Genomic DNA, 23,705 nt, shown 5'->3' with positions numbered 1-23,705 from the left:
AGATCAAATTACTGAAGTTAGGAACTTATTCTAAAGACAACTGAATTTTGCCACATCTTTTTGTATTGCAACCTTTCATCATTCTATTTTATTTGTTTTTGTTACTAATTTAAGCAAGTTTGTTTGGGAGAGAAATAAAGAGAACCCTTTATTTCTAAAGGATTTCCTTATTTTTTGCCTGAAATATCTTTATTCATTCCCAAACAGGTTGTTTTACATGCACTGACAACCAGAGAAGTAGTTTAACTTGCTTGGTCTGAAAAATAATTAGCTTTTCTGTGATGTCCATTAGTGGAAAGCTTATTAATTGCATTCCAAGGAAGAAACAACTCTTTTTCAACTTTTGAGAGCAAAGGGACTGACATAATTTAGCCTTTTGTGAGGGCTTGATTTTAACTCCTGTGGGCTCCTTTGCACTGCACAAAATATAATAACCTTAAGCCAGTATTTCTCAACTTTGGCAACTTGAAGTTCTGTGAACTTCAACTTCGGGCTGGCTGGGGAATTCTGGGAGTTGAAGTCTCCATATATTCAAGTTGCTAAGGTTGAGAAACACAGCATTAGGCTGAATAAGAAGTCACAAACTGAAGCCAAAGGAGCAGTGTGTGTATGTGTGTAAGGGGATGAGGAAGGAGAGAGATCTAACTTTCTTCCATTCCAGTTCACATGAACCACCAACCTCATTAGATAATATCTTTGTTCTTTCCACGTGAAAAACAAAACAAAAATCTCAATTCCCCATTGCAAACCTCTCCTACCCCAACTCCCAAACCCTCAAATTATTTATTTGCATTAAAATGCTTCTGCACAGCCTTTGGTTCTTGGTTTTCTGGCCATGCACACAACCCCCTCCCCACAGAAGCAAGCCTTCCTCTTAAAAGGAATCCCCTTCCACAACTTAATTATTTCACAGTATGCTTTTTCTAGCACACAGGTTTTCTTAATTCTTGGTTCTTCCTTTAGCTGCCTCCCATGTTAACCCAGCATAAGCATGTTAGGAACAAGTGATAGACCTAGAGCAAAGCTGTCAAACTCCCAGCCTGCGTGCTGGATACGTCACATGCTGGCCATGCCCGGTTTAGCAAAGGGGGGAAAAGTCATGTGATGCAGCTGTGACAACATGAGTTTGACACACCTGACCTAGAGCCTTCAGATGCAAGTTACCAATTATAGCCACACACCAAAGAACACAACTGTCTGAGCTAGTATGGGTCATGCCATTTAGTCAGGAAAAAATATATGGTTAACAAAAGAAGCTTATAAACCTATAAAGATTTAGCTTGGTCAATAAGCATTAGGAAGAACCTGAAGTTGAACAATACTTATTATATTATAGGAGCTGGAACAATGGAATTGCAGTGTCTTCACTCAGACATGATAATTTCTAGGCTAATTATTTTATCTGGAAAAATTAAATACTACTATCGCCATGCCAAGCTTGCTATGGAGAATACAAGCATCTGTATTCTCCTTGTAACTTTTAAAAATAAAGTGAGAAATAAACAAGAAGGTTGACCCTGGAAAATGTCTGCTAATAGTTAAATCATTTCTGTACCAAGTAGTTTTCTTAGAGTGATAGATGGACCCTTCAGGTATGCAGATTTTCTAGTAGGGAGAGATTGCAAACTGCAGTTAGAGACTCTGAAACTGAAGGAAAAAGAAGGAAAAGAACACATTTTAAACTTTCTATTTAAAAAATAATTATAGTCTCAATTGTTCCAATTATACTCCCACCCCCAGCATTTAGCCACTTTATCTGAAAAGTTTGAGACCCACAACACCTCCAACTGATTAAAACAATAGTTAAGATTTTTTTAAAAAAATATACAGACACACTTGAGTCCAGCTTGACCCCTGATAAATATGAAGACATGTCCCTACAATTTAATTTTGCAATGGTACAGAAGGGGATTCCAATTGTCTTCTTCCAGTATATTTTTTCATCTTCTCTGAAATTGCCCAGTAGATTCCCATCCAATTAAACATCAGGAGCCTGTTACCTTTTGAGACTGGACAAGTTCAGCCAGATGCTGAATTAATTCCAATAAATCCTTGGCTGGTCTAATAAACATTATTACCTTAATTTGGTGGTTTTGGATTTTTTTTAATTTGTAGTTAACACAAGTATTTTACTGCAATTCCAGCCAGCATTTCAGAAGTATAAAACATGTCACCAGGATTACATAAAGCATTTCTACAGCTTGGCTTCTATCTCCTCATTCTACTGTCATTTCTCCATCCTGCTATGGTTTCCCTCTCCACTAGAGCCAACATTTTCGTTTTCTTTCTTTTATAATAGAATTACAGAGTTGAAAGGGACCCTGTGGGTAATCTAGTCCAACCCCCTGTTCAAGCAAGAGACCCTAACATTTCTGACAGTATCATTTTAATAAGGCACAGACAAATCTTTAAAACTTAGTTGCATCAACAAAAAACGTGGAAACTAACGATGCCACAACTATGAAAGACTAACTAAAGATGCCACAATTATGAAAGATTAATGCAATTAATGCCTGGTTTAGCACCAGGCTAAATTTCTTCCGGATTGTTGTAAAGAAAGAAAAAAAAGATAGAAAGGGAGAAGTACATTTACCACACTGAAGTACCAAAGACAGAAACGGGTGTAATGTAATAATCCTTACATAAATGTATAAAATCCTACATCTATCTATCCGAAGGCAAATCTTTCTGGATTTGATGGAACTGACTGTTGCGTCCGTTTATACTTTAGGCGTGTTCTTTCCAAACGCGGAGCTACAGGTCTTAAAAATAACTATTGCTCAAACAAAACAAAAACAAAACGGGGACGAACTTCTTCAGTACAAAGCCCTTCGCAGTTTCTGTAGGATATAAGCGTTTGAATTTCACTCCGCTATGAATCCCTTTTGACACTTCTCGGCGGACAATCTACCAACCTCGGATACTGTGAAGAGTTAATTTCAAGGCAGCGGATTTAAGTATTGCTTCCGGGCATGCTCAGTATTTCCAAAAAAGTGGGAGGGGAAAGAGGCGGAGGGGTGAAAACAGAGAGAAGGGCGGAGGGAGGAGACGTCTCTTCTGCTTAGTGTGATTTTGAAACCGGCGTTGGACTTCATTGATCCCGAATAGCGGAGTGGTAAGTTTATTGTGTATTGCATCTTTGGGAAGCATTGGCTTAACTTGGATTGGAAAGGAGAGTATGAGGATAGAGCCCTCCTTTGGGTGTAAAAAGATCTCATAACACCCATAAAAGAAAACAAAAACAAGGGAAAAAAACAACTGAGATTGAGGAAGCGAAGCTCGTGACTGGCTAAACATCTGTGCTGTAGCTGATCTTTTTCTTTTGATATAGTTTTATTAAATTTCAAAATCAAACATTAAAATGCAAACTAACATAAAAGGAAAAAGGGGAAATCGGGACAAATTAAAAGTGACAAGAAAAAAAATACATCAAAGAGCTGTTATAGTAGTGACCTTCGATAATAATGATTTCAATAAATTGTTTTAAATATATTAAAGAAGTTAAAGCACTATTTAAATTAAATTAAAATTTTGTTTTTAAATTATTTAAAAATAATTATATGACTATTTAAATAATAATGTAAACTCTTTAAGTTTAAATAGTGGCTCATCTACTTTTGATGTCCCTTTACAAGAAGCACGTGAGGCTGAGTATGCAAAAGCAGTGTTCAGGGAAGGTAGCAACGGTCTGAAAGTAGGTTTTCACATGAGCTTTGAGAAGTTAAGGAACTGGGTTTTGGGATTATTATTTTTTTCATAAAATGAAAAAGTTTGGCTTCTGCCAAGGAAATTGGGTGTACTTGTGTCCATGTGAAACATTACTTGTCCAATGCTTTTGGATGAAACTTACCAAATATTAGAGCTAGCAATGAGTTTTACATAATTCTTACTCAGACTGGATGATTGTGTTTATGCAATCCTTAAAGCTGTGCCGGAAGTTCCACCTATCACATGTTGCTGCCTGTTAGGTGTTCTGAAAAAAGCCTAATTAAATTAGTTTACTGTAGATAGAAAGCAATGATTCCTCTTTGTCTGAAAACAAAGTAAGAGATTACATTTTGAATTACCTTTGTTCTCGACAATTAACAGGAACACTCCTAGCACTCCTTTATACAAATAAAATAGCTCTATAGTATTAACCAAAATAAATTAGGCACTGAGTCCACAAATGCCAAATCTGATAGTAATATTGGGTAAATGCAGAAAAGAATACTCTCCAGTCACTTCATGTGATGGGAGTGGTGGGGAATTATTGCTATGTAAGCTGGAGAAAAAGCATAGGCTGTGTTTTGAATTAGGACAAATTAAAATGTAACAACACATAACAAAATTCATCAACCTGTTGAGCTGAAAGTTAGCAGATTTCATATCCTCTTCATATCCTCTTAATGAAATTACTATTCCTGAAATTTTGGGTTTTTTTTAGATTATTAATTCCAATGCTATCCAATGAAAGATAATTGTGATCTTAGAAGAGTTGATAGGTCTCTGGACCAGCACCAATTAAGAAACCTGTTTTCCAAACTAAACTGGGGTCCAAACTAAAACCTCTGTTCATCAGTAATAAGACTGTTGAATATCTTCCATTGATTTCCAAGAATATTTATCTGGCCCTGGTCACTTAGGGCCAGTCAGATGTAGTCAACGTATAGCCTCAACATTATATTGTTGATGGCCTCAACATATTGCACTATTTGTTATATGTTGTTGATGAAACTCCACAAAGCTGTTTGAGTCTAATGCTACCACAGGATTTATGACCAGAGTCCTATACCAGAAATAGTAAGCAATGTTCTTGGAAGATGTTTACATAGTTTTGGTCCTGAACTTTGCCTTAAAGTTTTAGTATTAACAGAAATCACTCACTGCTCAGTATTTTTTTTTTCTTATTCCAGACAGATTTCTTCTATATCTGACTCGGCTTGTTTCATGGCGTTCCAGAAGAAGCTACAGGGGCTGGTTGCTGCCACCATTACCCCAATGACTGAAGATGGGTAAATGTTTTATTGATGCTAAAGGCTGTATTAGATCAGTTGGGTGGGCTCAGAAATTAATTTAAATGTTCTATTTTCAAACATTTTCAAATATAGGTGCAATGGCCTTCCACATAGAAATAATTAACTAGTGCCTTGAGTCTTATCATATTTAGATTTTTTTTTGTTTTTAGAAGTATTTAACACACCTGAATTGCCTGAAATACCTTTATTCAACTATACAAATGGAATGTATACTTTGCAAGTTTCCCTTCCTGTCTTCTACATTTGCTAAAATCCATTTTTATTCTGCACTTGGCTTTTATCTTCCCTGTACTTAATAATTACTTTGGAAAGTAATTCTTGAGACTTATATTGTGCATGTATCTCTCTGTATGACAGTTTTCAATATAGCTGGCTTTCAAATCGTTAGGTGTGTCTGAAGTAGTTTTTCAGTTTCTAGTCTATATAGATTCTCTCATCAGATGTAGGAGGGCCTAATGCAGAGTCATGTCACTGCAATATAGAATAAACCAAGGTTTTTCGAAAATATACTACCAGTATCATTTGGCACTACGGTAGTCAATTTGGAAGAAGAAAATGCTGTAACAGACTTGTGTCTGATATTGTAAGCAGTCTTTTGTTAATATTTTGGAGACATTGTAGGTACATCCAGCTCCCATGTAAAGTCCATGGTACTGGGAAAGGTGGAATGAAACAGAGGAGTATGATCAGCAGCAGACATGATTACAATAGCAATGGGTACACATCATTGGAAGACTTGAAGGGCCAGGTTAGGCATTGATTATCCTGGAGAAATTCTATGTGGTTGCTGAAAGTTGACATTGACTTGGTGGTACATCAATTTTCTCTATAACAAATACACCTGTCAGAGACTTTATCCAACTGTAGATCACTCGGCGGTAACTCTTGTTTGGTAAACTTAAGAGCAGTTAGTGAACTATGAGGCTGCTGCTGATATTGTGCAAGGATGAAGGCATCCAAAATTAGCTTGGCTTTCTCAGGCTATTGGAGATAATGTGACTATCAGCTTTATTTATGTGAAGAATAGTTTTGAGCAAAACGTAGTAAATTTGGAATGAGAATGTATAGCACAGGGGACAATGCCTTTGGTTACTTTCATATTTCTGGGACGAAAGCTGTCTCTAGCTGGGAATATTTGAGACCTTTTATCCTTCATTGATCCTCCCTGGATTTTAATAGGAAAGGTGATGGTGAAAATGTCTTTCTATGTGTGCTAAAACTTGTTCCAAAGCAAAATCTTGAAAGTCAAGCCGAAATTCAACTCTTAACAGATTATTCTGTTTGAACCACTTTCTGCTTGCTTTTATAATTTCCCCCCTTCAAAAAATGTACTTTGAGGGAAGTAGTAGAAGCTGCTTATTCAATCTTATTCACTATTTTGTGCCAATGACAGAAGGGGCGGGGAGGGGGGGGAATCTGAAGCTCCAACTCTTTAAGAGCTTTACTTTGTAAGATGTTACTTGTAAAAAGTTTTTTATAACTAGTTCCATCTGCTCTGTTATGTTCCTTTTCCTTTTTAGAAACATCAATCTCTCTCTGATCAAACAGTATGTGGATTACCTAATAAATCAGCAAGGTGTCAAGAATGTATTTGGTAAGATATAGATAAGATGTATTCCAAGGAAATTTTTCTTTTGAATAAAAAGAACAGCTTCTGGTTCAGAAACAGATACAGTATCAAATATGGATAACCAAGAAGAGATGAATGGTGACTTATCCAGCGTATAACTAAACTGAACACAAATACAGTCCATTTAACAAATTAACAGAGTTGGAAGAGTCTTTGTAGGTCCTCAGGGACCACAGAACTCGTAATTTTAAATCCCAGGGACCACTAACCAGTTCTGTGGACATGGCCTAATTTGTGGGTGTGGCTTGGTGGTCATGTGACTGGCTGGACATGGCTTGTATGTAAATATTATAAATATTTATATAAATATTGATTTTTTTTATAAAAAAAGAGCAACTTTTACCCCAAATCAGGCAAAGCAGGCAGGCAGATTGAGTTGCTCAGAATCAGAGATTCATTCAGAGATCTATCTATCTGCCATCGGCTAGCACAGTCTGTCACATAAAATTTGCTAGCAAGCAAAAATCACAAAATTAACTCACAACACACAATGTATGTAAATATTGATTTTTTAATTAAAAAAATAGAGCAACTTTTACCCAAAATCAATTTTAGAGGTTCCTTGGTTGGTCTGTTTACTGCTAACTTTGGCAGTTTCTATATCGGGGTATTGCTTACTTAATTGTTGGGCCTGAAGTTAGCCTTGAAGTTAATCTATGCTGATCTGGTTGCCAGCATCTCTCCACCAGTAATCAACCACCAGATCAGCATAAATTAACTCCAAGGTTAACTTCAGACCCAACAATCAAGTAAGCAATACCCCAATAAAGAAACTGCCAAAGTTAGCAGTAAATAGACCAATCAGAGAACCTCTAAAACCACCCCCACCCACATAGACAAGCAAGTCAGCAGAATATAAACTTGACAGCAAACAGCACTGCTTACTACCACTGATGATGTTACCTAGTCAGGGTACTGAAATGTCTGCAAGAAAACAAGCGCAGAGAGCACCAAGGACCCCTCATGCTGAGATGTGACTAGGAACTTCCAAGTATCTGACACATTTGATGGGCATTAGATGAGAAAACCTTCCTGCACAACTAAGAAAACTTGGGAGTAAATAGTAAAACCATCAGAAATAAGAAATAAATGCATGTAAGTTTAATAAGTACTAAACTGATTTTTTTCAGTTTTCTCAGTAATAAGAAAATGTCTGCCATCCTTGCTTGGTTTTTTCATTTCCATTTTTCTAGTTAGTTTAATTTTAATTGCTTCTGTTGGTTTGAATGACAGTTCTGAATAATTTTGCTTTATTTTTATTTCCAAATAAGTCTGTTGTGAATGTTTCCAAATAAAGCTATTTTAACCTGCCCCCTGAAGTTTTGAGAGATGTGGCCAAGTGAACTCTAGGGGAAGTGTCCTCATTAGGTTTTGATATTTACAATCGCATTAGATGCCTTGAAGGCAATGTAATGTAATGTGTCTTTTAACTTTCTTTGTTAAATCACTTTATATTCTATTCTTTTTATATGTCAAATATATATATTTTAACAATAGTGAATGGAACAACAGGAGAAGGTCTATCCCTAAGCATTCAGGAGAGAAAACAGCTGGCAGAGGAATGGGTGACTCAAGGCAAGAATAAGTGAGTAATCTTTGTGGCAGAGGTTGCAGTAGATTGTGAAATCTGCATTCTCAGATTGATGCTGTTGCTTGGGGGTGGGGGGGATGAGTGAATGAGATTGTTTTCACAGAATTTTGCAGAATTGGTCATTTATAATAAGTTAATTGTTATTTGAAAATTCTCTTGCTTCTTCCTGTTGAGCAAAGAGGGAAAATAGGAAGCAATTACTGTGACAGTTTCCTCAACCTAATTTATTTCAAAGCTGCTGGACTTCACTGTTTAGAATTCCTGATGGTTCACTATGCAACTGTCAATTAAGTTCAACACATCTGGAAGATATACTGGTTAGATATATTAAATTAGTTATATCTGCCTTATTTTGTCTCAGGCAGAAGTGGGACTTTACATGCTGCTGATCAATAAAATGTGAGCTTATCAGTGATAGACAGCAGGGTCGTATAACACATAAAGCAAGATAATATTGAGAAATAATTAATCATCGGTTTAATTATCACACTCCTATATTTTGATAATCTTTTTTTAAAATTTCTTTCCCTGCAGGCTGGATCATGTAATAATTCATGTTGGATCACTGAGCTTGCCTGAATCCAAGGATCTGGTGAGTGTGTTTGTTTGTGCACTTTTCTCTGGCCGTGCTTTGATTTTACACAGCAGAATACTGAGAGCAAGGAGAAAACTTTTCCAAAAAGGAGGCATTATTCCCAAATATGGTCTGAGCGATCAAAAAGGGAGCCAATTTCATTATCGCCATAGGTAATTTTCCAGGTAAAACCATACAGGAAACATGATTAGATTAACTAGTTCTCCCTAAGGCTTCATTAACAGAATTTTCCAAGTTTAAAGGTACAATACTCCCATATCACTTTTAACTGCTTCATCAATCAGGATGTGTTCTTCCTAAATTTCTTCTTCTGACTGTTAAGCAAGGGTGTGAAACTCACAGCCTGTGGGCCCCACCCCATCCCAGTTTAGTGAAGGGGAAAAAAGTCCAAATATGCCACGTGACGATTTGAGTTTAACCTCCCCTGCTGTTAAGCCACTGGGGATCTTTTATAGTCTGACATCAGCAGATCCTATTGCCATATTAACTGCTTAACATTTCTCATTTTTTTCAGCATTATTTATTTAACAATAGTCATATAAATATCTCCTTTCAGTTCATTTCCTTTCTTTGTTTCCAGGCCAAGCATGCAGCCCAGATAGGAGCGGATGGCATATCTGTCATTTCCCCCTTTTTCTTCAAACAGATGAATAAAGGTGAATAGATCATTACATTTCACCAAATTGTTTTCCCCCTTGTCAGCCCCTTCTTAAACAGGTTTCATAAATACATAAACATGTAAATTATAGTAAAGATGGGCAATCTTTTGGTTAGAGGTTTGGGCTGATATTAAAGATTCTGCAAATGTTTTGAATAGAAAACTGCACCATTATTCAGTGGAAGCTCCAAGCTCTGTAGAGAAAGCTGTTTGGGGAAGTCATAAGCTGCTCACAGCTGTGATAAAATATTGGAAATGAAGGCAGTTTTTGCAAAACCAGCTCTTTAGCTGACTGCTGTTTCCAGCCTATAATTTTCTCTCCAGGTTCCTCAAAATGCATACAGGCAGAGCTGTGTGGGGGTTTTTTTTTGGTGAGAGTGTAGAAAAAAAAAGATGAATATAGCATTGCATGCAGATGGTATATGAGCAGCCCTTATATCTTGTGAAATCTCAGCAGCCAGATGAGGTTTGCAGAAAAGAGATTTTTGGAGTCCTTGTTGCTTCCTTGATGACAAAGGGTAAGCTGAGCATTCTGCAAATTAGAGTATGTCAGGATTCCGGCAGTTACTCCAATTAAATCATGAGCCTCAAGCCACACTCCCAAAACTAAAAAAGCTGTATTTGAAGTTGACATTCTGGCACTAGCCTTGGGCATAGCCAACTCTGAGACACGTAATTCACTGTCAACTCATAAAACATTTTGTATGCACGTTTTATAGTTGTCAGAGTGCTTTACACAGAAAAGTCCCGCTTTTATAATTCTATCCCTTTCATTTCAAACTGGCTAATGAAGATTCTATGAGGTCCTTGCTTGGAAATAATTACTTTTTGTTCCAGGCATCTACTAAAGAGCCTGCCAAGGAACGAACATTCAAGAAAAAGCTGAACGTTTTTCTGTTCTTATTCATTCTGGACAGATGCCTGAATATTTACAAGCAGTGAAGATACATTTGATTTTTAATTCATGGGTGTCCAACCTTTTGGCTTCCATGGGCCAAATTGAGCGAAGAGGAATTATCTTGGGCTACATATAAAATATATAATACACAGATAGTTCTCAATTTACAACTATTCATTTAATGACTGTTCAAAGTTACAAAGACATTGGGAAAAAATGGTTTATGGCCATTTTTCACACTTATGACTGTTGCAGCCTTCCTGTGATCACAGGATCAAAATTCAGACTCTTGGCAACTGGTTCATATATATAATTGTTGCAGTGTCCCAGGGTCACTTGATCACCTGTTGCGACCTGACAAGCAAAGACAATGGGGAAGCCAGATTCACTTAACAGCCATGTTACTAACCTATCTGCTGAGATTCACTTAACCATGGCAAAAAGGGTTGTAAAATGGGGAGAAACTCAATAACTGTCTCACTTAGGAACAGAAATTTCGGGCTCAACTGTGGTTTTCAGTTGAGTTTTATAACATAAAATCATATAATAATGTTTTAGGTTTATGATCTTGTGGGGTTGCATTACTAGATGTCCCAGGACCTCATGGGGCCTGTGGGCCATGGGTTGGACACACCTGGTCTCATGGTTAAGGTAACAGACCAGAAGCCAACTATGAGTTCTAGACTTTAGCATGAAAGTTGGCTGCATGACTTTGGGCCAGTCACTCAGTCTCTCAGCCCATAACATCAGGCTCAAACGTCAACCCAGTTAGTCAATTCCTATCACAACTAATGGGTCAACTTTTGATCTGAAAAAAAAAAAAAAAACCAGACCCTGCAGTTGTGGTTAATCAAGGAACCACTGTTTAAAGTAATTAATATGAATTCAGCAGCTAAAATCTTCAACTTTGACAACGCTGTGCCTTCCAAAAGGGCTGAACTGAGGTTCCATCAATCTTTTCCAGTTCGGCCTGGATGATGATGAAATAACCAAAATGTGTAAAGTTGAAGAACATAGCCCTAGAATGAAAGCCCAAAATAATGCTTTCTCCATTTTCAGCTGTATATTTACAATTATTCTATGTTCCACATTGCTTCCCTTGTCCTACTTTAGATGAATTGGTTGCCTTCTTCCGGGATGTTGCATCTGAAGCTCCTAATATCCCATTCTATTATTATCACATTCCTCCTATCACTGGCATTAAATGTAAGTGATACAAATGCAGAAATCCAGTATATTTCAAAATAACTTGAGTGATAAGCAGTTCTGTTTTAATTATTCAGTTTACATTTTAAATTTCTGTAATTCATTTTTCTTGAATTTTTAAACCATGTCTAAGTAATGTTCCTTTAAGACCACTATTCTATGCTTGTTTTCTTCTAAGGAAACTTTCTTGAACACAGTAGAATTGATTTATTGGCAAAGATAGAGAATAAGATACCTCAAAATAATGTAGTATAGGTAATCCTCGACTTACAACAGTTCATGACTGTTTAATGACTGTTCAAACTTACAAAGGCACTGAAAAAAGGGACTTAGGACTGTTTTTCATACTTACGACCGTTGCGGCACCCCCATAGTTACATGATCAAAATTCAGATGCTTGGCAATTGACTCATATTTATGACCGCTGCGGTGTCCCAGGGTCATGGGATCACCTTTTGTGACCTTCTGATGAGCAAAATCAGTGGGGAAGCCAAATTCACTTAACAACCACGTTACTAACCTAACAACTGCAGAGATTCAACTGTGGCAGGAAAGGTGTAACATGGGACAAAAGTCACTTAACAAATGTCTCATTTAACAATAGAAATTTTGGACTCAATTGTAGTCGTAAGTCAAGGACTACCTGTAGTTGGATAAGGCCCAAGTACCTGAATTGGGAGTGGTTTTTTTAAAAAAAATCTGGATTCTGGAAGATGCCACATTGCAAAAAGCTGCTGTAGGAAAAGATTCCCACTTTTAATAACCACTCTCGGCTTTGTTGAGTAGAATTGCAACACGGTATACATGTGCAATAAACAATTTTATCTTTAGCTTATTATTGCAATGATGCAACAGTGATAATGACTCTTCCTTGATCAGACATGAACACTTGGTTTACTGCAAATCTTTTTTTGTACAGTTCGTGCTGAAGAATTACTAGATAGTATGAAAGAGCAGATTCCCACCTTTAAGGGGGTGAAGTTCAGTGACAGAGACCTCCTGGATCTGAGGCAATGCGTGCAAAAAAGTGAACAAGACCATTTTGTGTTTATGTATGGTGTGGATGAGGTAAGGGTTTTATATACAAAGTTGTTAACTACAGTAGACACCGGGTGGCTTCCTCTGAGAATATGACTAAGTAGAGTTGTATTCTGAATGCTGAATATTCTTAGTGCTTTCCTTGAGCAAAATGTAATACATTTTAATGAAGATGCAAATCTCTACATGGCAAGAGCCTTTGTCTTTGACTGGTTTGGGTGTAAAAGCTAAAATCTGTGGAGTAGGACAATCCCAAGAAAGAATGGAAAATCAACAGGAGGAGGGAATGAATAGCTGGAGGGGCTGTCCAGGAAAATAGACGGGTTTGGGAAATGATTGCCATCTTGCCAAAAATAGCATTATTATGACTGAACTATGTCAATTACAACTGGTTTTATGGGAACACTTCTGTTGGCTGCAGTGATATGTAAATAAAACGTGTAAATACCATTTTTCTTTCTTACTAAGTAGCAACTCCTGAGTGCACTGGTGATAGGAGCAAGTGGGGCAGTTGGAAGGTAAGTTGTCTTTTGTACATGACCGAAGGGCCTTTATGAATTGGGTGCTGTATCTCTTGTAGAGGGTCGCCACAGCCAACTTGCTGAGTCCAACTCACTGCGGGACAAGAGTTAATATCAAAGAAATGGCGGAATAGAAACTTTAAAGAAAGGATGCAAAAGAAGGGACAGAATGAAATGTGAAACGCAACAATGGAAATATTTTTTTATTTATTTTAAATAATTAAATAGAATTTTTAAATTATCCCATGGTGAGTTGGCCATGGCAAGTTGGATGTGGTAAGTTGTTCCATTCCCTTCGGTAGAACAGTCTTTCCCAAATGAATGCTTATTAAAGTGTGCTTGAACTGCACTTAAAACTTCCCGGTTAACTTTATTCTAATTCTCAGCCTGCATTTTTCCCAGATCTTTGGAAACATTAACTAAAAGCACCCATCTTGAGAGTTGTATTTTCTCAGAATTGTTTAGCCCTTGAGAATTAAATGTTAAGAAAAATCTTGGTGAGTCCTATTAGACAAACCCCAAGTCTCGTTACAATTCTGATACATTTAAGGGCCGGTTGATACAACTGATGGTGAATAATATTGCATTGCTGTAATAAATAATAATGGCCTGTGGATTATTACTGTGCTTATCACTGAGACATATGTATAAATGTGAGAACCAGCTTAAAGTTAATTATATTTTTGCACAGGGTCTAAACATTAACTTTTGAAGTCTAAGCTGTTCAGGCAGGGTTTGAAGCGCTCGAGCCAATCTTCTGTTTCTTGAATGTTTCCATTTCTACACATTCAGTTTTCACATATAGATACTAAACTTATAAACAAAATTCCTAGTTTCTCTACCAGTGAGTGTTGGTAGATTGTGGTATGCCTATTGATTGGATCATGTCAGCAATGGGGGTGGGGATGTGATTTAAGTAGAATTGCAGAACTGCATGGCATTTAACCATGCCTGTAGTTTTTAAATAATTTTTACAATCAGAATTACTCTTTCCTATATAAGCTAAGACAATATTTTTAATTTGAGCCATTCTACATTAGACTTTTTTTAGTTAAAACACACATGGAAAACTCATTGCTCATCTCTTTTCTGTACTTTGAATTGGATCATTTAACTTGCAATTGAAATATGAATATCTTTGTTCATTTTGTATAACTGCACAAATGTCCCAGGAATCCATTGGATAAATATCTAGGCTATTAGGGATGAGTGGTGGGTGACCCTTTGTCCTTCCTAGCTGAAGAATCTCTGTTCTTTCCTGTTTATATCTGCTTCCTTATGTGTGAAGCCAGTTTTAAATAGAAAAATAATAAGTAACAAGCAGTGGTGCTGTTCTACCGGTTTGGACCGTTTCTGGCGTACCGGTAGCACCTAAGATCAGCAGAGACCAAACCGGTTCTCTTTGAGGAGCTGCTGTTGGGATCGCCCTTCTGGGCTCCAATACTGACCTGCTCCTATATACCCTGCTTTTAAAGTGCAGTTGCTTTGCTGTGTCGCATGTCAGCTGTTGAAGCGACAGGGAGAATGCAGGATTGCAGAAGGTGAGTTGGAAAGTCTCTGTGCCTGCGCAAAGTGCGTGCTTGATGTGCGTGCAAAGTGTGTACACACACACAAAGTGCGCCCACCAAGCCCCACCCACCAAACCGGTGGTAAACTATTTTGAAACGCACCACTGATAACAAGGCTTTCCTCCTCTCTTCCCACCCCAAGTACTTGTGAACCAGCTAATTTTCTTCTTTTCTTGATTGTTGGACTGTTTCACTCTGGAATATGCATGTATGCACAATTTTAAAATTTGGAGGGAAATGCTTTACCAAACTGCAGTGTGAATGGAACAATGTACCATTAAAATTGATTAGGCAGTTGGAAGGAATATTGTTTTTAAACAGGAAGGTTGAAGAGACATACTTTTCCTTGCATGGAAGGAATACCAATAATACCAATTCCATGAAAATTTAGACTTCAGATAATTTCTGAAATCTGGTATCTTCTGTACAGTTGCATATCCTTCTGCATCTGCACGGAATAATACCGCTACACTGTTTGCTTTGCTCTAATTGCAATTGTAGGTAGTTCTTGCTTAATGTCCATTCATTCAGTGACCATTTGAAATTTTGACAGTGCTGAATGAAAGGACTTTCTACCAGTCTTTGCAGTACCGCTGCCGGCACATGAATAAAATCTGGGCCCATCCACATTTATGACTGTCTTTTGACTGACTGCCTACCCACTGCTACCAGCTGTCCCCATGGCCTGATCCCGCTACACCTCCCGCTGCATTGTGCACCATTATTGTGCTGGCCAGGGCCTTCTTTCATGCAAGTACATATGTGGTTTTTCTTGTGCCTTGCCAAGGGCATCCATTCCCAGGCTAGCCAGGGCTTTCTATTTGCACCCTAGTCAGGGTCTTCCTTCATGAGAGAAGCTTGGCATGTGAAAGAAGACCCCCCCAACTGCCCTGGCACAAAAGGATCAACCTTCCTTCACATGCTTGGCTTCTTTTGTGAAAGAAGGCCTGGGTGAGGCACGAAAGGAGGTCCTGGGCACAGTGCAAGAGAAGCAAAGGCTGCACCAATGTAAAAAAAAAAGAAAGAAAGAAAGCAGCATGAAAGAAGCCCCCCAGCTAGTACAAGAGTGATGCCTAGTGCTCCAGGCAGGGGTCAAAGATGGCAGCTGGTAAGTGAACAGCAGATGGGTGAAGTTCAAGAGTTGGCAGAGGAGGCAGTACCTTACCTAACCAAGGCTTGGAGCTGTAAGGAACCAAGCTGGGAAAATGATTTGGATTAGGGTACATCCTCACTTACTAGTCAGTGAGATTTGGTTAACAATGGCAATGGACTGCTGGGATTATGGTCACTAAGCAGTGCAATCACATGTTGCATTATATGATCATAGCACTTAGCAATGGAAATTCTGGTTCCAAATACTGTTGTTACAAAGCCAGCTTTGTGCAGACAAGTTTTGAATGCTTTAATTTACTTTGTCACTATTGGTATCTCTCTCTTTTTTTAACAGTACATATAACTACCTGGGCTGGATACATAACTTAATATTGGAAGCTTTTGCCTCTGGAGATTTGTGTACAGCACAAAAATATGAGGTATGTTTCTGCTGAAAAGTAAGTCTTAAGGTCAAATTCAACCTCTGATGAATTACATGGACCTATTCATATTAGTTTTGTTTACTAATATGGAAGTGGTTTGCCATTGCTGCCTTCTGGATTTTTGTTGTTGTTACTTTTCACTCTAGCTTAGAACCTGGGATCTTCCTTTGATCTCCTACCCAAGTAGTAAACTTAACAGGTCACATAATTAGATCCCTGTGTGTGAATGTGTGTCTGACTAAAGCCAATTGCAAATTGCTTGTTACTTGCAATAATTACCACTAGGATTCAGGCATCATGGTAAATTTAATAAATTAAACTAAATTAAATATTAAGCCATAGCATGTATTACAGTCCTATGAAAGTATTATGAAATTGAAAGTGTGGAATTGATTCAGAAGTATTATACATATTAGAAGAGAGTGGAACAGTGTTTGGATAAATAAACAGAAAGAGTTAGAAAATGACAAGACAATAGCAACAGACTTCAAGCATTCTTAAACAAGTAGATTACTGCTGATGGTTGTGATCCATAGGAGGTCTGGATCTGAAAAGAAAACTGCTCTAAAGAGTCCCCCATTTCTCATTTATACAAATTAGTGCGAAATGTCATAATAGAATGTAATTAATTCAGCCCCATTAATCCTCTGGGATTCAACGTGTCAATACAAATCCTGGATAACTTTGTCTGAAGTGAAAATTTTTAAAAAATTGGAATGTCATCTGTGTAATGATATCTTGCTTAGTATGCTCATGTAGATCATTAATCTTTTGCTGTTACTTTGTGAAACAATATGTCCAAACAGGAACTAGAGTGCAATATAATGATTATATACTTATTATCTTCCCCAGAAGGCTTTCATGACTAATAGCCTCAAAAGTAACAGAAAATTCCAGAATTAACAGTCATATTTGCTCTTGATAAGGTCTTCTAAAACAGCAGTTGCCAACCGGTGGGCCACAGCCCACTGGTGGTCCGCGAGAAAATTTTGGTGGGCCACAGAGAAATGTCACCCCCAGAACACCCCCCAAAGCAATTAATCCAGGCTGCGCAGAAACACAAGGCTGCACCGCCCACATGGCCTGCAGGAACCCTTCCTGCCTATTCACTCCTTACCCGGCAAACTTACCAGCTAAATTGCTATTTTTCCTTTTTTCCCCCAACATCAGCTGTTCTGCTGTGCCAGGAAATTTAGATTAGCTAGGAAGCAGGAAATGGTTGGATTTCTTGCTTTCTAGCTTGTCTTTAGATCTTCACCTCAGCACAGCCAAACCTCCCTTAGGACTGAAGGTTCTATTATTCAGTGCAGACTGACAGCAAACAAATTTTATGTGACAGAACTGAGCTAGCCGATGGCAGATAGATAGATCACTGAATGATTCTGTGAGCAACTCAATCTGCCTGCCTGCTTTGCCTGATTTTGGGTAAAAGTTGCTCTTTTTTTATAAAAAAAATCAATATTTATATAAATCTTTATAATATTTACATACACGCATGCCCAGCCAATCACATGCCCACCAAGCCACACCCACAAATTAGGCCACGTAGTTAGTGGTCCCTGGGATTTAAAATTATGAGTTTGGTGGTCCCTGAGGTCCAAAAGGTTGGCGACCCCTGTTCTAGAAGGTGATCCAATCAGCGTCCATTTCAAAACCATACCTAAAAGCAGATTAAAATAGAACAGATAATTAGTCTCTTAAAAGAGATCTGGAATATAACAACAGTTCTGTGTAATGAATCAAATAAATGTTAGCCTATATAGCAGGGGTGGGATTCAAAAATTTTAACAAGCGGTTCTGTGGGTGTGGCTTGATGGTCATGTGACTGGGTGGACATGGCTTGGTGGTCATGTTATTGGCTGGGTGTGGCCAACTCAATATCACATCGAGGCACGCATCTCCTTTCTTGGCCTCTCATGACTGTGGGGATGCTACAACAGTCGTAAGTGTGAAAAATGGTCATAAGTCACAGTGCCATTGTAACTTTAAAGGTCACTCCACACAAGCAAAGTACCAGCAAAGGAGGGGAAAAAAACTCCAGAGTAGTTCCTGAGACAGGAAGTCTAGTCCTACCAAGAATGTAATAAGGGTTAACTGAGAAGCAGTTTCTGTAAACAACACCAGAATGTTTCCTTCCTGCCTTCCTTACAGGATTAGGCTAGTAATTTCTTTTAACAACCAGTTCTCTGAACTGCTTAGAATGTTAACAACTGGTTCTAGCGAATAGGTGCGAAATGGTAGAATCCCACCCCTGCTATATAGGTCTTTTGAATCCCAGAACTGTTGTTATATTCTTTTCATTCATAGTGGCCAACAGAGACAAGAGAGATACAATACTTTCCCTCTTGTACCCCCATTAACACTTTATGAATTATTTTAAATAATTTGGACAATTTCCAAGTTGACAGCTATTTCTATGATAAGAAATATATAGGCCATAGACTTCAGTGTGCATTGTGTGAAGAATTTATATAGGAACTACTCAATCCAACTGCCTTGTTACAAAGAAATATATGTAAATAACCGTTAGCTATTACATTTACTTCAGAAACTGTTTCCTGGTTGTTTCCATCAAGACAATATATAATACTGACTGCATTAGATGAATAGTAACAATACTTTGTTTCTCTTAGTTCTGTATTCAGGAGTTCTTTGGCTTTCTCATTTCACTAGGTAAGTACTTCAGTAATTTAACCCATTTGCTAAATAGCTCGCTAGAATGGACTGAATGCTTCTCAGTTTTCCCTAAATAGTTTCCATCTCCCAGAAGTTCAGTTCTGTAGAATTCTATTCAAGCATGGTTCGTTCATTTCTTTTATAAATTGCTCTCCATATTTTCTTCTACTGGTGGTCCTCTCTTAATGGTAATTGGGCCCGGCAACTCCATTGTTAAGCAGTGCAGTCTTGAAATGCAATACCACATAACAGTGCTGCTTAGCAACAATTCCAGCAGTCCCCAATTACTGTTGTAAAGCAAATCACTATGTTGTTCAGCAAGGACCTCATGTGACCACATCTTTTGACTTCCTTCTGGCTTCCCCGTTGACTTTGCTTGTGGGAAACTGACAGAGAAGGTCACAAATCACAATCACATGACTGTGGGGCATTGTAAAGGTTAGAAATCTGGGCAGGATCACACCCAGATCAAGGGGGAGGGGGGCAGACTGTGATGGCTGGTTGTTAAGTACCATTCATTCAGTACTATCATAAGTTTAATCAGTCACTAAACGAGTGGTCATTAACCAAGGTTCACTGCATTTCTAGATTTCTTGTTTTCTGTTTATTCAGACTTTCCTTTTTCAAATGCATTTTTAAGGATTGTGTAGCTATTGCAATCTGAAGCAGGTACAACTGTGATCCTTAAAGAAGCCATATGTTTTGCTAGTACCACATACCAGTAGTAGCCATTCACTTCCAGGAATTAAGGAGGCAGTAAAGACAAAAGTTGTACCTGTTCCCACCTCCTTAACTCTAGCCCAGGAAAAAAAGTGTGCCTTTTTTAGGAGCCACTGACAGGGACAATGATTGCACCCATCCCGGATTTGAAACATCTCTTCTACTTTGAATCTGAATCCCTATCTTTCTCATTTTAGTATAGCTACTCCTTGACCTACAACCTTTCATTCAGCAACCATTCAAACTTCACATCAGCACTGAATGAATGGTAGGTTACAACCAGAGTTCTGGCTATCCCAGTACCCTCACAAGTCACATGATTGTTATCAGTAACTTAGGCTGCAACTTATGACTAGTTATGATCGCTATCTGTAATCTTCCTTGCTGACTTCCTTACAAAGCTGGCAGGGAAGGTCACAGATCACCAGGGTATCTCCCACCGTGCACCTTCCCCTAGTTTCTGTGTGCCTGAATCACGCCAGCCTCATGCACTCCCCCACATCCTCCCTGAAACTTCACTGCACCTCCTCTCTTGCACATCCTCCACAACCCCCATTGCGCCACCCTCATGTACCCTCCCCAACCCAGACTGCACCTTTCACGTACCCTGTCTGTGTTCTGACCCAGCCGGGTTCCCCGAGAGCAAACACAGATAAACTCAGTAACTCAAACTTTCAAGGCTTTAATCTAAAAATAAACCTCTTTGTAGATAACAGATGGCTTGCAGCCAATTAGTCCAATTAGAAAAACCTTGATAGAGGTCTTCAAATAAATCAGAGTCTTTAATCATTTGAACATTTTTGCCTTTTGCAAAGACAAAAACTGTTTGAAACCAGGCTTATATTCCCTGGAGGGAGGGACCATTAATTAGCATTCTTACTCCCGAGTCACCTGTGCTGCTCTTCCATGAATCATCCTGCTCTCACTCGCACATAGCACAGGCTCCTCAGGAACGTCCTCCTCATTGCTGCTAGCTAACCACAATACTCTGATCCATGTAATACCTCTCATGCTTCCCTTCACGCACCCTCCCCACCCTGCACTGACCCACCATTCCTGCTGGCTGAAGACTTGCAGATTTCTGCCAACTTTCCCCCCACCCCCGACTTTGGTCATGAATAGCTTGTGGGAAGTTGCCTCACCAAGCAACCCTGTGATTTGGATAACGAAAGCAAGCAGAGTTGCAAGGATTACTGTTGCTAAGCAACATGATTGCATTTTATAACTGCATTGCTTAGCCATTATCTGCATTACATTAACACATCACTAAAAAAACCCCTATCAATTGGTATGCTATAGTTTATTAACTGAATTATTTTTGCACTTTGGGCAGGCTTTGGTGTTCCACAAATCAAAGCGGTCATGACATTATTTTCCGGGATCCCGATGGGCCCACCGCGACTTCCACTTTCACCTGTCTCTGATGACTACATTGTTAAAGTAAAAACCAAACTGGAAAGCCTGAATAACTGTCTCTCTGGTCCAGTCTTAAAAAAATAGTCCCTATAATTTGATAAACAGGTAACTTGAAATGTAGGATTTGAAATACTTGCGGATTGCACCATTTTCATGAGGTTTCAGGAATTTGGCCTGGACTACTTCCTATACAGAATGATCTGGCCTTGTTTGTGTGGAAGATGATACCTGCTTATAGTCTGCCAATACTGAAGTTTTACAGGGGAAAGAAACTAACTTTGAAACAGGAGGATTTTGTTTCCAACAAATAAAGAAGTCTTATCTCCTGAAGTCTTATCTACAACATTAGAGAGCGTAGCACAATTTAAGCAACTGATTTATTTCTTATTATTTTCATATCTGGATGAACAATAATGTAGTGCTCAAAGCTCTGCATTTATAGAACCCAAACTCTGGAAGTCTTTTATGTTTACTCTTGAAATTTACATAGTTGAAAACTTTTAATAGGAACATTCCAATTGGAATAATGAATTGTAATTAACAAATGTTTTCTAGCTTTAAAAAAAACAAGTGCCATTTTTTAAAATAATGAAAGAGTAATAAAAAAAGGAATAAAGCTAATTATACACTCCTTGCCTAGAAGGCTAAACAAAAAAGTATTATTTTTTAAAAAAAATAACCTGGGATTTCATCTCAACTTATCTAGGATACACGCATTCACCTTTACAAAGAAGTAAATCATGAAATGGAACTTATTCTCAGCATGATGTTTTTGAGCCTTATGTTTTTGTTTACAACCAAGTTTTCAACCATAGGCAGCCTATGAGATAAGTATTAGCCTCAAAGTATATTATAATATTGCAGGAAAAGGGGAGGATTGTTATACTAACCTTGGATGACACTGTTTTGATGTGAAAATGAGTAAAGCTGGCATTTCCTTGATCAAATTGAAATTCTAACTATTAGAATTACTAGTTTACTGGGCTCAGGAATGATAAAGGAGACATCATGAAAAGAAATTCCTTTCCATCTGATAATATCCTGAGTGTGTTAAACTAACCCACCTCCAAGCTATCAAATCTATCCTGATTATGGGAGTTGTAGTTCAAATAAATGGATGAAACAGTAGCAGATACAATCATTTTGTCACCAAACAGCTATCTAGAAACAGTGTAGAGTTCTTCTTTAAAAGAACTTCAAGAGGCAGTAAGATCTTGAATTTAAAACAACACTCAATTAAGCTAACTTGTTATATTTTTTAACCCATGCTGCTATTGGCAGATTTTCCCTTTTGCTGATCAAATAGGAAAAATGAAAGCTCTTTACAAATAATGATTATGTGTCAAATACATCCTGACCATTGTATATTTAGCATGCAGGTATTCCTTGGATTATGATAGTAATTGGGATTAAGATTTTACACCCCTGAAAATGTATCTTAAAATGTGTTGAACATCTTGCCTGTTGCATTAGAAGATGGGCAAGATATTCTTCATGGGAAATTGTTCAGCCCTGTATTTCTTAATGAAGACTGTCTATTAAAATACTATTATAATCCATTAGTTTTTGGTCTTATAGAAAACCAGGAACTTCAAAATCCAATCATATTCTTTCTTTATATCTTAATTATAATGTGCTTCCAGGTAGGGCTTTAATGAATAATCGCCCACCCATCGTTTACACTTGCTTTTTTCCCCTTCTATAACTACCATTAATTGTCTTGCTCGCAACATTCCATTAGTGAGAAAAACACACAAGAGCTTTATCATGCCTTTTGATAGTTACAAATGGGAGTCCTCTGCCTAGGAATACTATTACTGCCTGAGACATACACTTGAGTTGGTTGAGTAGGTGCACTTTCAAAGCTAATATCAAATGTATTTCTGATTCTGTTAATAAATATGGAAGGTCGGCAGAACAGGAAAACAAAGGAGAAACCACTAATTGTTGTAACTGGTTGCCTGCTGATGACATTTCTAACTACTGATAATTGTTTGCTAAATGCTATTGGTTGAGTAAAGATTGTTTCCCAAGTGACTCTGCAATGTGTCCATTTGGAGTATTGCTTTTGACTACCATTTTGAGGTAGATGGGAAGTAATTGTTTCATTTTACTTTGCCCTGGTCAGATCCATTTGGAGTACTCTATACTCAAACTTTAGAACAAGTTCAGAGAGGGTTACCAAAGTGGTGAAGGATTTGGAAACCAAACCCTCTGAGGCAGAGGTGATATTCAGCAGGTTCTGACTAGTTCTGGAGAACCGGTAATGGAAATTTTGAGTAGTTTGGAGAACCGGCAAATGCCACCTCTGACTGGCCCCACCCCATCTATTCTCTGCCTCCCGAGTCTCAGCTGATCGGCTGGGTCTTCTTTTGTTGCCCTGCACAGGAGAACGGAGCTAGAATGCAGGTTAGTGGGGTGGGGAGGAATGGGAATTTTACAGTAACTTTCCCCTGCCACACCCACCAAGCCACGCCCACAGAACCGGTGGTAAAAAAAAATTGAATCCCACCACTGCTCTGAGGTATAGTTAAATGATTAGACTACAGGAAAGGCAAGTGAAGGGAACATATATTAGTGTTTTCAAATACTTAAAGAGAATGGGTTGGCTTACTTTTTATTGACCCAGGGGGCA

The 23,705-nt window shown here is 38.1% G+C and overlaps 1 protein-coding gene across 2 annotated transcripts; it reads left to right on the top strand.

Moving 5' to 3' along the window:
* Window positions 1-2,987: 2,987 nt before the first annotated feature.
* NPL (N-acetylneuraminate pyruvate lyase) lies at window positions 2,988-23,105 on the top strand. 2 transcript variants are annotated; one of them, XR_015742999.1, is made up of 13 exons: window positions 2,988-3,115; window positions 4,896-4,994; window positions 6,539-6,612; window positions 8,146-8,233; window positions 8,774-8,831; window positions 9,415-9,490; window positions 11,504-11,596; window positions 12,516-12,664; window positions 13,106-13,152; window positions 16,171-16,255; window positions 18,892-18,931; window positions 19,852-19,922; window positions 20,988-23,105. XR_015742999.1 is itself a non-coding variant. In XM_087930441.1 (12 exons), the coding sequence occupies exons 2-12, from the start codon at window positions 4,930-4,932 to the stop codon at window positions 21,152-21,154; spliced, it is 942 nt and encodes a 313-aa protein (XP_087786567.1). In that variant the 5' UTR covers window positions 2,988-3,115; window positions 4,896-4,929; the 3' UTR covers window positions 21,155-23,105. The 2 variants fall into 2 exon arrangements, 1 of the variants encoding a protein (XP_087786567.1); XM_087930441.1 differs by lacking the exon at window positions 19,852-19,922.
* The last annotated feature ends 600 nt before the right edge of the window (window positions 23,106-23,705 follow it).

Source organism: Pseudonaja textilis, chromosome 3, assembly GCF_049901715.1.
Source record: "Pseudonaja textilis isolate UNSWEBS1 chromosome 3, rPseTex1.2, whole genome shotgun sequence".
NCBI lineage: Eukaryota > Metazoa > Chordata > Lepidosauria > Squamata > Elapidae > Pseudonaja > Pseudonaja textilis.
Note: the sequence above shows the minus strand (reverse complement) of the source record. Positions and strands in the feature narration are given on the sequence as shown.

Excerpts from the sequence above, each read along its gene's own strand:
- NPL (XM_087930441.1), top strand. The coding sequence starts at position 4,930 with ATGGCGTTCCAGAAGAAGCTACAGGGGCTGGTTGCTGCCACCATTACC. Across the intron at positions 4,995-6,538 it reads ACCCCAATGACTGAAGATGG|AAACATCAATCTCTCTCTGA; the intron begins GTAAATGTTTTA and ends TTTCCTTTTTAG. Across the intron at positions 16,256-18,891 it reads GTACAGCACAAAAATATGAG|TTCTGTATTCAGGAGTTCTT; the intron begins GTATGTTTCTGC and ends TGTTTCTCTTAG.